Source organism: Schistocerca serialis, chromosome 6, assembly GCF_023864345.2.
Source record: "Schistocerca serialis cubense isolate TAMUIC-IGC-003099 chromosome 6, iqSchSeri2.2, whole genome shotgun sequence".
NCBI classification, from domain to species: domain Eukaryota; kingdom Metazoa; phylum Arthropoda; class Insecta; order Orthoptera; family Acrididae; genus Schistocerca; species Schistocerca serialis.
Window position 1 is genome coordinate 684,722,253 of NC_064643.1, and position 16,761 is coordinate 684,739,013.

A 16,761-nucleotide genomic window follows, 5' to 3' on the forward strand; every position below is an offset into this window, starting at 1 on the left:
GAAATAGACTACTCTAGTTTTTATGTGTATGTGTGTGTCCTGATCTGTTATGTATCTTTATCTAATTTCTGTACAAATGGAATAATATTTATTTGAATAAATACTAGTATTTGGAAAAAAATTACATACTATCTATGGAGAATAGTGATTTACATGTTATACACTTCTTTCTACTCCAGAACATGACAAAGCACGTCATTCATTGATGAACAGAGCAACCATATGAGCTATTTATAGCTAAAATTGATTATCATTCTGTTTACATTGTGTGACTGTGTCTAAAATAAAAAGAAGTGTATAAATTTTAGTAATTAGTGCAATATTTCTTCAGCTTCCAGGCATGTTTGTAATATCTTCTGAAATTTATTACAATATATTTGAACATTTTTGTTGAACAAAGATAGATCTACATATTTGTTGTAAAGGACAAAGAAAGCAGTGAGACTTTTTAATTACCATGCATGTCCATTTGGCTTCAAGTTTTTCTAGTTAGTACCTTTTTTACTTTTTAGTGTGAATACTATACGTCTTTGGCTACCGCAGATGTTTGCATCAGCTGAGGAGTACATAGAACACCACAAATTTATGAATAACACTAATGAATCTGTGTCAATGTGTGAAATGATATCATTTACTGGTGTTTCAACCTCTTCCACAACCTCAAATGAAGAATTCTGTGGAGTGGTAATGTATAATAACATAATAATGTTAAAAATATTAATATGCCTGTGTCACTTGATATAGTAAATCACATATTCATCAGAAGCAAGTCCTGGTACAGTCAGTTGATTGCTGCACTTGTTCTTGGCTAAATTATAGTTACTATATCAATACCTTTAATAATGGCAGTTTCTGGTTTTGTACATTGTCTTCAGGTAATAGCTTGTGGCTTAGCTCATGCATTTGTCTACTGAAACAAGTGCAGTGTACACTAGTAAAACCAATAATATAATGATATATCTAAAAACACAGATGATGTGACTTACCAAACGGAAGTGCTGGCAGGTCGATAGACACACAAACAAACACAAACATACACATGAAATTCAAGCTTTTGCAACAAACTGTTGCCTCATCAGGAAAGAGGGAAGGAGAGGGAAAGACGAAAGGATGTGGGTTTTAGGGAGAGGGTAAGGAGTCATTCCAATCCTGGGAGCGGAAAGACTTACCTTAGGGGGAAAAAAGGACAGGTACACACACACACACACACACACACACACACACACACACACACACACACATATCCATCCACACATACACAGACACAGGCAGACATTTGTGGCCTTTACAAATGTCTGCCTGTGCCTGTGTATGTGCGAATGGATATGTGTGTGTGTGCGAGTGTATACCTGTCCTTTTTCCCCCTAAGGTAAGTCTTTCCGCTCCCGGGACTGGAATGACTCCTTACCCTCTCCCTAAAACCCACATCCTTTCGTCTTTCCCTCTCCTTCCCTCTTTCCTGATGAGGCAACAGTTTGTTGCGAAAGCTTGAATTTCGTGTGTATGTTTGTGTTTGTTTGTGTGTCTATCGACCTGCCAGCACTTCCGTTTGGTAAGTCACATCATCTGTGTTTTTAGATGTATTTTTCCCACGTGGAATGTTTCCCTCTATTATATTCAATAATGTGATGATATAAATATTAAAGAGGGAAGCATTCCACGTGGGAAAAATATATCTAAAAACAAAGATGATGTAACTTACCAAACGAAAGCATTGGTATGTTGATAGACGCACAAACAAACACATATACACACACACACACACAAAATTCAAGCTTTCACAACCCACGGTTGCCTCATCAGGAAAGAGGGAAGGATGTGGGTTTTAAGGGAGAGGGTAAGGAGTCATTCCAATCCCGGGAGTGGAAAGACTTACCTTAGGGGGAAAAAAGGACAGGTATACACTCGCACACACACACATGTCCATCTGCACTCATACAGACACAAGCAGACATGTGTGTGTGTGTGTGTGTGTGTGTGTGTGTGTGTGTGTGTGTGTGTGTGTGTGTTTTGCCTAATTCCAATGAAGGGCTTTTTGGCTGAAAGCTTACTTGTTTGACAGCCTTTTTGTTGTGCCTATCTATGATGCAACATCTCCACTAGTAGCAATCTATCCCTTTCATAATACTGTCAGAGGCAGAATTTCCTAATAAATCTTTTAAACTGGTAAGTAATTTTAATTCCTTCATAAATCATCTTCAAACTTTATTGGCCTGTTTTATGGAAAAAATCAAAGAAAGAGTGGTTGCTCTCAATTTAAGTCTGCTTGTGTCTGTATGAGTGCAGATGGATATGCGTGTGTGTGTGCAAGTGTATACCTGTCCTTTTTTCCCCCTAAGGTAAGTCTTTCCGCTCTCAGGATTGGAATGACTCCTAACCCTCTCCCTTAAAACCCACATCCTTTCGTCTTTCCCTCTCCTTCCCTCTTTCCTGATGAGGCAACCATGGGTTGCGAAAGCTTTTAATTTTGTGTGTGTGTTTGTGTTTGTTTGTGTGTCTATCAACATACCAACGCTTTCGTTTGGTAAGTTACATCATCTTTGTTTTTACAATAATATAATGAAAATGAGTAAATTCATTACCCTCAGTCTCACCAATTTTTATGAACTTTCAGCACACTGCAGGTGAAAAATAGGTCTGCAACTTGTCTTGTTATTGAAATAAACATTGTCATAAGTTGCATTGAGAAGTATCTGTTGTATTCCTTGATGGTGACTAGTTTCGGACACCTGTGTCCATTTTCAAACCATCTGTACTGTAAGTCAGACAAATACAGAAGTCAGGCCAGCTGCAGAAACTGCCCTCAAGACAGAGCTACAATCATCTATTTCAGTTATCAATTTTTATTGATAAGAAGTGCACAACAGAATAAAGGGACTCTTTTCTGAACAGATCTCACACCTGACAAGATGTGTTAGAGGTTTTTCTCCAATAATCTGTTTTAATTCCTGCTGGCATTTTTTGTGAGATTGCCAATGTCTTTGATCACTTAGATTGTATAAGTTTTGAAAACAAACTAATACCTAGTGGTACTCATGACAGACTCCACACCAACACACCTGCCTTGATTGAGGCTGCCTCTGGACACGGGGTCCTGGGTTCGATTCGCAGCCACGTTGAGGATTTTCTCTGCCCGGGGTTGGATGCTTGTGTTGTCATCATCATCATCATCATTAGGGACAATGGCTAGATTGAACTGTGAAAAAATAGGACTGTATAAAAATCAGGACTTTGTACGGGTGCTGATGACCATGCAGTTGAGTGCCCCACAAAACAAACCTTGTCAGAACACCACACAAGTAAAACTAAGCTAAAGATGAGATATCATGAGCTACCACGCACAACCAAATTTATTACTTAATGAAATCCTGCTTGGATTTTCATAAATAACTTGCAATTACTTTCATAAAGTATCTGACCATTTGGACTGCATTTTCATAAAGTATCTGACCATTTGGACTGCGTATTTGCAAATCCTTAAATAGTGTAGGAAACAATTATCACTGTTCATAAGCACCCTATCATACTGAGCACAATACCTGTTTTTCTTCAGAAGTAATGTGCATGTTCATATAACTGTTAAACATTTGCAAAGTTATAGTGACTGTATATCAGTTCAATTCCCCCCCACCCACACAGACACGCATCTTGGTCACTTATCTCTCTCTCATTGGTGGTAACACTTCAGAAAGACCAGGTCTGTTTACAAGTCAGGAGGTCTCAACTACTATTTCACATGTAGGTTGTCAGAGTAGTTGTTGAAGACAGTTGTCAGACAATGTATTCAGTGTCATTTCACAAGACTGTATGTCCTTACTGCCACTGATTTGCACATAGTTTTCCCACATGATCATGGGCATGTTAAAATCAACACATACTGTATCCATATCCTCAGGATATTTCTGGGCTATCACATTAAGGTCATCTATGAATGACACTAATACCAATGTGTCTGACTCTAGTGGTCAATAGAAATATCCAATTAATAACCAAGTCCACTAAACACAGTTACTCTTGTCCCTATTAGTTCACACTCAGATTCTCTTTCAATGTTTCTAGATTTAATGCCTCTGGTTGTTGCTGTAGACACTCATCCGTCTGAGGATCTAATCTATTTTTCCAATATACATTTCACGTATTATTGAAAACTCCTCTACTCTCTACTTTGGTTTTCAACTCTCAGTTCATAATGAGATGTGGTGTCCGGCATCTTCCAATGAGAGACATGAGCTAATGGACATTACTGCAAAAACTATGGCAGTTGACAATTAATATCTGACATTCTCACTCTTTGGTTTGTCATCTGGTATTCTGTAATAATTGGTTTATCTGACTATCTGTCGATGTGGGTTCTTTTTTTTTCCACACATGCTGTGCAACCCAAGAGACTGTATTTGTGTACAGTGGACACATGATATACCTACTGTGACTTCACACAAGTCTGCATTATTTAGTTTAGGTCTAGGAATCTAAGGTTGATCTGGTCACAGAACCAGTGAGGCCTCTGGTTTAACTCCCTCTACTCATCTCCAGATCAAAGGGCCCCAATCTATCAGAATGATGCTGTAGCTCAACAGATGTGCCAAGACCTCTTGACTGAAGTTACCTGGCCTCACTGTGTCAACCAGTCTCCAGAAAGAACTGATAATGCTCTCAGAACCCAGGCAGGTGCCAGTGTGAGCAATGATCTTGAGCTGACTGCAGCATGTGCTTTCAATTGCTCCTGTGATGGTGTCAAAGGAAACCTAGTAAACAATTACTCCTGGGATACGCACCAGGTGCACATTTGCTTTGTTTCTCTCCCACAACCCAATTTCTCTAAGAGGGGCTGTCATTCTCCTGTAAAACCAACATAGAAGAGTGTCACATTGCATACATTGCCATACATCACCATGTATAAGAAATAATAATAATAATAATAATAATGGTTTATTTGTCCATAATAACTTTTACAGTCGTGGACATGGTCAGTCAGTACATACATGAACAATAATAATAGTTTAGTAGTAGAAATAAAGTACATACAACATTAAAAATCCTTGATGGAGTACAAACATTTAGCAATTAACAGCTGCTTTAATTTTATTTTAAATATGTTTCCTTTTAACATTTTTATGGTATTTGGCAGTCTGTTGTAAAAAAAATCTTCCAGCAGAAAATGGATTATGATCGGTTGCTTTTTTATTTCTGAATTTTATGTGGTAATCCTCTTCCCTCCTTGTATTATAACTATGGATATCACTATTTATTATACTGTGCTCCAAATTTTCTTTTACAAACAGTATAGTCCTTAGAACATATAATGAATACACAGTTAGTATATTATACTTAATGAAGTATTCTCTACAGGACTGAGGTTTACTAATATTTGTTATTATCCTAATTGCTCTCTTCTGGGCTCTAAAAGCCCTATCCACGTATACCATTGGTGCCCCGCCCCAAATCTCAATACCGTATTGTAGGTGGGAGTGTATAATACCAAAATAGATTTGTCTTAAGACTGGTGACGCTATTATGCTAGAAAGGTGTTTTAGCAGGTAGGTATTACACGAGATTTTTTTACACATGTAGCTGATGTGCTCCTTCCATGTAAGATGTTCATCAACTATAATACCCAGGAATTTATGTTTATCAATTGTTTCAATTGATAACTCTGGCTCAGTATCCACTTGTCTTGATTTGTAATTTAGCATAAACTCCATTAGAATTGTCTTTTCCTTATTTAATGCCAATTTATTTTTAGTCATATATTCTGTGATGAGGCTAGTGTTCTTCATATTATTTTGCACTGCTAGCTGTTTTGTAGGGCCCCAGCTTATGAAGGAGTTGCCGTCGGCATAATTCACGAGGTCTGCATTTTTTGGAATTATTATATCACTGATGTACACAATGAACAGAAAAGGCCCAATAATACTTCCCTGAGGGACTCCACAGCTAAGAATTTTATAAGATGATTTTACTGCTTGTATAAGTCCCCTGGTTGTATGATACAACTTAACACAGTGTCTCCTGTCAGCAAGGTACGATCTTAACAAATCTAATGCCACTCCTCTGACCCCATAAGTTTCTAGCTTATGTAGAAGAATGGAGTGATTTACAGTATAAAAAGCCTTAGATAGGTCTAGAAAGGTGCCAATAACTATGTTTCCATCATGAAGTTTATTCAATACTGCTTGTATAAATGTGGCTATGGCTGTTATTGTAGACTTGCCCTTCCTGAAACCGTGTTGAGAACTTTTTAATATATTGTACTTAGAGAAAAATGATTCCATTTGATCAAGAAATAGCCTTTCCAACAACTTACTAAGTTCTGATGTCAATAAAATAGGCCTATAATTTTGTACATCAGTAGGTTTTCCCTTTTAATGCACTGGTCTTATTTCAGTGACTTTTAACAAGTCAGGGAATGACCCCTGTCTGAAAGAGCTGTTTATTAAATGTTGCAGTGGCTTTATTAACTCATTACTGCATTCTTTCAGAAATTTGGCTGAGATGTCATCCCAGCCACTGGATGTACTTGCTTTTAAGTTGGAAATGGTTCTCAGGATTTCCTGTTCTGTAACGCACCTCAGGAAGAACGAATTACTGACATTACTGGGATTTAGCACCTGCGGTGGGTTGATCACATCCTCCTTACCTATCTTACTAAATTGATCTATGAATCTCTCGCATACTTCTTTTGGGTCACTAACCAATTTTTCATTGTCCCTTATTATTATGTTGTTACGCAATGCCTTGTCATTCCCCCCACTTTCCTTCTTTACTATATTCCACACTGTTTTGCTAACATTATAGGATTGACTCATCTGTTCTGCATACTTCTGTGCCTTTAATGTCTTAAGTGCTTCCCTATAGGTTTTTCTACAGGCTTTGTATTTAGACTGAAAGTACTGCAGTTTGGTGTCTTTAAAAAGAATATATATATAGATCATTCATGTCATTCTTTAATTTCATCACATTAGGGGGGAGTTTAAGATTCCTGGAACTGTCAGTTTTCTTTAGTATTTTGACCCTTGGGCACTCTTGATTTAGACAATGGGTTAATGTAGTATAAAATATTTCCCACTTTTCATTAATGTCTTCTGTTGCATATAGGCCTACCTGACACCAGTTTATGTGTGCCAGTTTTTCCTTTAATGCATGATAGTCAAGCTTTCTTTTATAAGTAAATTGTTCCTTATGAGATACTATTTCTTTGTCAGTGTGAAGCTCTAGGACTAATGCACTATGATCCGAAATGTGGTGCTCAACAGTTACAACTACAAGGTCCTCCTTACTTAAGTTTGTAATAACATGGTCAATACATGTCTGAGAGTCACCTGTAATTCTGGTTGGTGTTGAATTCACGTGGTTGTAATTATAGGACTGTAATATATCAATATATCTAAGGTAACTTACACTATTAGTTAAGGAGTCAATGTTCACGTCCCCTACTATTATAGTCTGTTTTTTATGAGATGAGAGTTTATCAATAAGTTCCTCTAAATGGCAAAAGAATTCTTCCATGTTACTGTTAGGGGATCTGTACAGGCTAGCTATTATTCAACTGCTATGTCTGAGCTGTATTCTTATGGCAGCTATTTCAAAGACCATCTCACATACAAGTTTATCTATCCAATCAGTTTTTTCGCACTGGACATTATTTTTGACATAAATACCAGCACCACCACCTTTATGTTTTTTCCTACAATAGACACTGACAGTTTTATAATTACTTAAATTAATGCTGCATAGTTCTTCAGTTTTGCACCCTAGTTCATTCAAAAGATAAATATGAGGGCTACTAACACTTAGAAATTTGTCAACTTGTTCAATTTTATTGGTAATATACATTAAACAATCCACATTAACATACCACCTTACCATGCAAAATTTCTTCTTACATGTGTAATATTGTGTGTTACATGTCATAAATGTCAAATTATTTTTAACTACAAGTAAAAAGTAGGTCTTGTATTCCATCTTTACATTGTGAATGGATCCACATTAACATGACAACTCTAATCATCATATTGGGAACATTCTCTAAGTACTAAAGCTTGACAACTAACAGCAGCTGATATTTTGTGGTCAAAGATACACATCTGGCCAAACGCTATAGCACTATCGGTAGAAAATGTCAGGGACACATTAGATATATTGCTGGCATGTCAGACTTAGTTGATGTGTTCTATATCAGACGATCAGTGACCAGAGACTACATAAGAAGGACAAACAGACATAACAAAATATTTTTTACAGTACACTAACTCTAATGTAAGAAATACATACAAATTTCACAAAATATTCAAAAATGAACACTCCATTAATTGCTGGTGAGCCAGACTTAACAAATGCCTTATATCATCGATCACCAGTGTCTGAAGGCTATTTATACATACACAGAAACCAAAAAAAGCCATGATAGTAGGTAACAAAAAAGCAAAAGATTTCGAGTATAAATGACACTCATTCCTGGGTTCACCTTATTGGACACACAAGGGTGCTGAAATGAACTCATCAAATTATTTGAGAGAAATGTGTAGAACCAAGTAATAAAATTAAGAGACCCCATATAGAGACTATTCCATGATGTACATTGAGTAAAAAAATTCCTTAATGAGAGAAACTAGGTGTTAAAGTAGTATTCATTAAAGTGGCATTCACTAACATTTTTTAGAAAATGCATAAGGGTACCAAAAGATTAGAAACTTTTTAATATCTATCAACCAATATACCATGTGAGGCAGCCAAATGGCACTGGCGATAAAAGTGTAGGAAACAATACTGGGAACAACATGTAATTCATGAATTACAGTATATGATACTATCATAATATGAAACAAACTAAAATAACTTAAAGGTCAGTTCAATGTAAATGCAGAGTGCAAAATGGGAAAATGATGTTGAAAAATGAAAATGACTGTCTCTGAAGTCATTGGAACCAACTAAACACGTGATTTAAATAAAGACTGTCTATATTACAGCCTATTACAGGCCATGTTTTCTTTTATCAAACCTGTTGATTAGCAGTATGAGGCTAGCCTGCCAGCCATTAGCTGTATACAATCTTCCTCGTGATGCTGTTCTACATCTTGGCATGTCATGCCAGCCACTATCAAATATGTTGCATGGTGCCAAACCAGTGTTACTTGCAGAACCCATTGATAAAAATAGTAGCTGGCAAGCTTTGTGGTGTCCTCAAAATGGGCAACTACCCTGCCACTCCATCACTGGTGCAATTCACAGCATCCATAAGAAGCTGGTCAACAGTGCCCAACACAGCTTCCATAATCACCACAAATGCAAGCTGGAGTAGTATTGGTACTGTATTAAACCAAGCAAAGAATGGCACTGACCTAACCCTTATGTTTACCTCAAGGATGCTGTTGTTTTTGTTGTGGTCTTCAGTCCTGAGACTGGTTTGATGCAGCTCTCCACACTACTCTATCCTGTGCAAGCTTCTTCTTCTCCCAGTACGCACTGCAGCCTACATCCCTCTGAATCTGCTTAGTGTATTCATCTCTTGGTCTCCCTCTATGATTTTTACCCTCCACGCTGCCCTCCAATACTAAATTGGTGATCCCTCGATGCCTCAGAACATGTCCTACCAACCGATCCCTTCTTCTAGTCAAGTTGTGCCACAAACTTCTCTTCTCCCCAATCCTATTCAATACTTCCTCATTAGTTATGTGATCTACCCATCTAATCTTCAGCATTCTTCTGTAGCACCACATTTCAAAAGCTTCTATTCTCTTCTTGTCCAAACTATTTATTGTCCATGTTTCACTTCCATACATGGCGACACTCCATACAAATACTTTAAAAAATTACTTCCTGACACTTAAATCAATACTCGATGTTAACAAATTTCTTCTCTTCTTCACAGACACTTTCCTTGGCATTGCCAGTCTACATTTTATATCCTCTCTACTTCGACCGTCATCAGTTATTTTGCTCCCCAAATAGCAAAACTCCTTTACTACTTTAAGTGTCTCATTTCCTAATCTAATTCCCTCAGCATCACCCGACTTAATTCAACTACATTCCATTATCCTCGTTTTGCTTTTGTTGATGTTCATCTTAAATCCTCCTTTCAAGACACTATCCATTCCGTTCAACTGCTCTTCCAAGTCCTTTGCTATCTCTGACAGAATTACAATGTCATCAGCGAACCTCAAAGCTTTTATTTCTTCTCCATGGATTTTAATACCTACTCTGAATTTTTCTTTTGTTTCCTTCACTGCTTGCTCAATATACAGATTGAATAACTTCGGGGAGAGACAACAACCCTGTCTCACTCCCTTCCCAACCACTGATTCCCATTCATGTCCCTCGACTCTTATAACTGCCATCTGGTTTTTGTACAAATTGCAAATAGCCTTTCACTCCCTGTATTTTACCCCTGCCACCATCAGAATTTGAAAGAGAGTATTCCAGTCAACATTGTAAAAAGCTTTCTCTAAGTCTACAAATGCTAGAAACGTAGGTTTCCCCTTCCTTAATCTAGCTTCTAAGATAAGTCGTAGGGTCAGTATTGCCTCACGTGTTCCAAGATTTCTACGGAATCCAAACTGATCTTCCCCGAGGTCGGCTTCTACCAGTTTTTCCATTCGTCTGTAAAGAATTCACATTAGTATTTTGCAGCTGTGACTTATTAAACTGATAGTTTGGTAATTTTCACTTCTGTCAACACCTGCTTTCTTTGGGATTGGAATTATTATATTCTTCTTGAAGTTTGAGGGTATTTTGCCTGTTTCCTCCCAAGGCCGTCAGTAGTTCTAATGGAATGTTGTCTACTCCGGGAGCCTTGTTTCGACTCAGGTCTTTCAGTGCTCTGTCAAACTCTTCACGCAGTATCGTATCTCCCATTTCATCTTCATCTACATCCTCTTCCATTTCCATAATATTGTCCTCAAGTACATCGCCCTTGTATAGACCCTCTATATACTCCTTCCACCTTTCTGCTTTTCCTTCTTTGCTTAGAACTGGGTTTCCACCTGAGCTCTTGATGTTCATGCAAGTGGTTCTCTTATCTCCAAAGGTCTCTTTAATTTTCCTGTGGGCAGTATCTATCTTACCCCTGGTGAGATAAGCCTCTACATCCTTACATTTGTCCTCTAGCCATTCCTGCTTAGCCATTTTGCACTTCCTGTTGGTCTCATTTTTGAGACGTTTGTATTCCTTTTTGCCTGCTTCATTTACTGCATTTTTATATTTTCTCCTTTCATCAATTAAATTCAATATATCTTCTGTTACCCAAGGATTTTTACTAGCCCTCATCTTTTTACCTACTTGATCCTCTGCTGCCTTCACTACTTCATCCCTCAGAGCTACCCATTCTTCTTCTACTGTACTTCTTTCCCCCATTCCTGTCAATTGTTCCCTTATGCTCTCTCTGAAACTCTGTACAACCTCTGGTTTAGTCAGTTTATCCAGACCCCATCTCCTTAAATTCCCACATTTTTGCAGTTTCTTCAGTTTTAATCTACAGTTCATAACCAATAGATTGTGGCCAGAGTCCACATCTGCTCCTGGAAATGTCTTACAATTTAAAACCTGGTTCCTAAATCTCTGTCTTACTATTATATAATCTATCTGATACCTTTTAGTACCTCCAGGGTTCTTCCGTGTATACAACCTTCTTTTATGATTCTTGAACCAAGTGTTAGCTATGATTAAGTTTTGCTCTGTGCAAAATTCTACCAGGCAGCTTCCTCTTTCATTTCTTAGCCCCAATCCATATTCACCTACTACATTTCCTTCTCTCCCTTTTCCTACTACCGAATTCCAGTCACCCATGACTATTAAATTTTCGGCACCCTTCACTATCTGAATAATTTCTTTTATATCATCATACATTTCTTCAATTTCTTCGTCATCTGCAGAGCTAGATGGCATATAAACTTGTACTACTGTAGCAGGCGTAGGCTTCGTATCTATCTTTGCCACAATAATGCGTTCACTATGCTGTTTGTAGTAGCTTACCCACATTCCTATTTTCCTATTCATTATTAAACCTACTCCTGCATTACCCCTATTTGATTTTGTGTTTATAACCCTGTAGTCACCTGACCAGAAGTCTTGTTCCTCCTGCCACCAAACTTCACTAATTCCCACTATATCTAACTTTAACCTATCTATTTCCCTCTTTAAATTTTCTAACCTACCTGCCCTATTAAGGGATCTGACATTCCATGCTCCAATCTGTAGAACGCCAGTTTTCTTTCTCCTGATAACGACATCCTCCTGAGTAGTCCCCACCTGGAGATCCGAATGGGGGACTATTTTACCTCCGGAATATTTTACCCAAGAGGACGCCATCATCATTTAACCATACAGTAAAGCTGCATGCCCTCAGGAAAAATTACGGCCGTAGTTTCCCCTTGCTTTCAGCCGTTCGCAGTACCAGCACAGCAAGGCCGTTTTGGTTATTGTTACAAGGCCAGATCAGTCAATCATCCAGACTGTTGCCCTTGCAACTACTGAAAAGGCTGCTGCCCCCCTTCAGGAACCACATGTTTGTCAGGCCTCTCAACAGATACCCCTCCGTTGTGGTTGCACCTACGGTACAGCTATCTGTATCGCTGAGGCACGCAAGCCTCCCCACCAACGGCAAGGTCCATGGTTCATGGGATGCTAAATAAAGCAAGGATGCTAAATAAAGCAAAAGATGCTAAATAAAGCAAAAGACAGTTGAGTACAATCAAGACGGAGATGTTAGCCATATTTTGGGCAGCTATATACTTTAGACCTTATGTCTTTGGCTGAAAGTTTCTGATATGTACTCACAATCCCTAACCTGGATAGGTAATGTATCAGCTCCATCATTGAGACCAATGAAATTTAGATTAAAGATGGAGAAGAATGACTACCAAATAGACTTTCCCAACACACCAGCACTTCCTTCTTTAACAGTTCATGTAGAGCAGTTTGGTGGTGTTGCTGAAGTTGCTTAGGAATTGCCTTTGGTGTTTGACAAGACTTTTGGAAGGCTTCAGTTGCTTCATGGTTTTAGGCTGTGGATATTTTTTTTATCACTTTGACCTTGTGTTGGTCTGGCCTCAAGCCCTTGGCCAACAGGTCATTGTTCAAATAGCACACTTCTTGCTGCACAAAATCTGCATTTGTCGACCTATAGTGTCGGACTGTGGATTTTAAGCCTTTAAAACACTTCCGTTAACTGCATCATTGTGTTCCTCTAAGGAGGAGCCAAATATCACCATATCATCCAAGCACAAGAACAGTTTGTCACCCTGTACCCCTGGTAAAACAGAGTTCATCAGTTTCTATAATGTACTTGGGGCTGTTTTAAAGCCCATGGACATCCAGTTATATTTGTAATGCTCATACAGTGTACTGTAAGCCATTTTTTCTAATCCTCTTCATTTAATAAGACATGGTAATGCCCTTCTGATAAACCAAGGGCCTAAAATATTTTGCCTTTCCTAGACTGTCAAGCATTTCATCAGTCCTTGACAATGAACAAATTGAACTTAGGGAGGTTTCATTAAGTCACCCGTAGCCAGCGACAATATGCTGTTTTGCTTTCCACTAGCATCCATCTTTCTCATAATTATTATTGATGGAAAGTTTCATTCACTTTTATTAGGTGCTGCTGTATCATCTTCTAAAACTTTTACTATTTCCTACTACAGCATACCTTTCGTGCTTTTGGTATTCAATTGCCCTTGAACAAACCACCCTATCTTCCTCTCCTGGTAGCAGTTTGATTTCATGCTTGATGCTATCTGTGTAATAGAACTTATCTCCAGGAAAGTGAAAAATATCACTGTACATTGTGCATAGCTTGGTAATGGTTGCTTTTTTTCTTCTGTGTTTAAATAATGAATACAGATATTCTCTTTCAGCATATTTACTTGCATTTTAAGCTGTCATTTGTTCCTACTGATGTGGCACACACTGAATGATTCCTGGCTTCAGTACTGCTTATGTTATCAGCAGGAGGAATTCTACTGATACACTCTCATTTGTAGTGTTCAGTACACTCGTTATGTGCTCTTCTGATCCACTTTTAGTGACTCATCAGGTGGATACACACCCTTGGAATGATAACCTCTCTCACGCCATTTGCCTCTGTCCTCAACCTGCACACCTATTCCTATCGAGGTCCTACTGTTCCCCTTCTTTTGACTTGCTCATGTGTCTAATTATGACTTTTTAATTTTTCTCCAGCAATCTCTGTCGCCTTTTTCTGTCATAGTTTGACAGTTTGTTTCCTGTCCCTATTAGCTTTTGGATTTCTACACACTTTTAGCTTCACATCTAAACCTGTTTGAAAAGAGCTGTCACATTGCTGTACACGCACTGTGCAGAGCTCGCACTATAGCTCTACATTCATTCCAGTCCTATCCCCATAGATTAACAGACTTCTAGTGGTGTAATTAATTCTGACTCCATTTCAATTAATGAAGTCCTTACCCACTTACCCACCAGTCCATCAAATGTAAGACCCCCGTCTTCCCCTATTATATGGAAACAGTGCCTCATTTGCAATCTGCTTCTCATTCACAGTCCAAAACTTACAGTTTCCCCTGTCCTGTTTCTGCAACTGTGTGAGAAATTTCCCAAATCCTAATACCTTTGGCCGGATTTTACCTCCCACCATCTTTTGACATACTTTTTTGTACTAGGATTATTTTAGCTCCACTATCAGTGAGAAATCTCATGAGTTTATCTATGCATTCCTGATATTCCAACTGTACAACTCTTTCTTTTTTCCCCAGTCCACTGTTAATATTTTTCCCTGCAAGACATAACACGACTGCTTTCTTATGCCCTAGCTTAGTTTCCCTACATTTTACTCTTTTATGTGTGCTAGCCATGCACTTTCCACACAGTCCCTCATTAGTAACCATTTCATTTACGTTTGAAACATGTCACATGCTTTGACTAGGCGTGTAGGCCCCTGTGTCCAAGCAAGCTGCATTATGAGCACCTTACTACTCACAATCCAACTGTTACTCTGCAATTACCAAAGAACATTGTGGGCTCAATATCAGCTGTTCTCATGGGCGCTCTTTTGTTATTTATTTATTTATTTTTTATTTATTTATTTATCTCTTGTTCCAGTGATCCATGTTGTGACACTATCACAGGATATGGAATGTGTCAATTTTACAAGCTTTTGGCCAGAATTTATGGTAATACATAAAACAAACCAAAAACAGTAAATTAGGTCCCACTAAAAAAAATACATTTTAGAGATAGATAGAGATTTCAAAACAAAAAACAGTAAACAGTAATTTAGGTTCCACGACAAAAATACATTTTAGAGATAGATAAAGATTACAAAATAACAAGTGTTACAGAGAAATAAATATTGCAAAATATATCTTGACAATAAAAATATTTGGTATTACAAATACAAATTTGGGCATACATTTGCAACTTACAATACAAGAAATGTTAAACACTGTAGTTCAGGAACTCTTCTATTGTATAAAATGATCCTTGCAATAGGAACTGCCTTAAGGTTTTTTTAAACAAGAGATCGTCATCTACCAAACACTTAATTCTTGAAGGGAGGGCATTAAAAATCTTACAGCCACTGAAATATACTCCTTTCTGCACCACACTTAGACTTGGCTGTTCATAGTGAATATCATGTTTCCTTCTAGTATTGTGACTGTGATATGCACTATTCAGCTTAAAGATGGATTTTTCTTTCCTTATGAAGCACATCAACGAGAATATATATTGCGCAGTGGATGTAAGTATTTCAAGTTTCTTAAAAAGGTTCCTGCATGTGGCTCTAAGATGGACTCCACACATGATCCTTATGGCTCTTTTTTGTACACACAGTACTTTTTTAGCCAGTGACTGATTTCCCCAAAATATAATTCCAAATGCCATAATTGCATGAAAGTAACCATAATACGCTGACTTAATGTTTCCATATTTCTATAAGAAGAAACAATGGGCAATGCGTATGTTGCTGAACTTTTGGATAGATCCACGATGTGGTTTGACCAATTCAGTTTGCTATCAATATGCAAGCCTAGGTATTTTGAGAAATCTACCCTGGTTATTGTCTGCTCACCTATTTTTATTACTATTTCCTCATCTTTGGATATTTTGTAGAACTGAATGTAGTTTGTTTTACAGTAATTTAAAGAAAGACCATTAATGTTGAACCAGTTCACCATTTCATTTAAAACCTTATTTGATGTTACCTCAAGTTTATCTACTGAATTATCAATAAGTAGTGTAGTGTCAGCCACGATAATGGTGAATCTACAATATTCCGTAGAGAGAGGGAGAGCATTTATAAATATCACATACTTTTCCCACTACAACTGACCCTACCTTCCTTACTCTTTTATCAGAGTGAATATCTCACACTGTGGGGCCTAGCCTACCAGATGTGTAGACACATCATTGCTGTCTTTTCATTTCTTAGAGCTGCACTATCACTTCTACTATTTATGCAGGGTGTCCCATGAGTAAAGGTCAATATTCAATGATATGACTAGAATGACCACTCAAAGCAAAAAAAAAATTCAGTAAACATGGCCTCTAAAATGCAAACCTTAAGATCTAAAAGCACTTCTTCATCTTCGATACCATGGACAAATCTCTTCTACTGCAAGCTCTTTGCTTCCCACATTTTGGAAAGAGGTAGCATGGACAAAAAAAATTTAGTAAACATGGGTGCTAAAATGCATACCTTAAGAGCTATGAAGGGGAACAACAGGGAAGTGAATTTTAAATGTCAAACATAAGTAACTTTCTGTGCACGAAATGTCTTATATCAGAGAT

At 37.7% G+C, this 16,761-nt stretch overlaps 1 protein-coding gene across 1 annotated transcript in view; it reads left to right on the forward strand.

Annotated features, from left to right (window-relative positions):
• Positions 1–16,761, forward strand: part of LOC126484386 (synaptic vesicle glycoprotein 2A-like) — a 187,428-nt gene that overhangs the window by 106,761 nt on the left and 63,906 nt on the right. Inside the window, exon 8 of the mRNA XM_050107880.1 lies at positions 513–684. Coding sequence (XP_049963837.1) covers positions 513–684 — 172 coding nt within the window. The remainder of the gene's footprint in view (positions 1–512; positions 685–16,761) is intronic.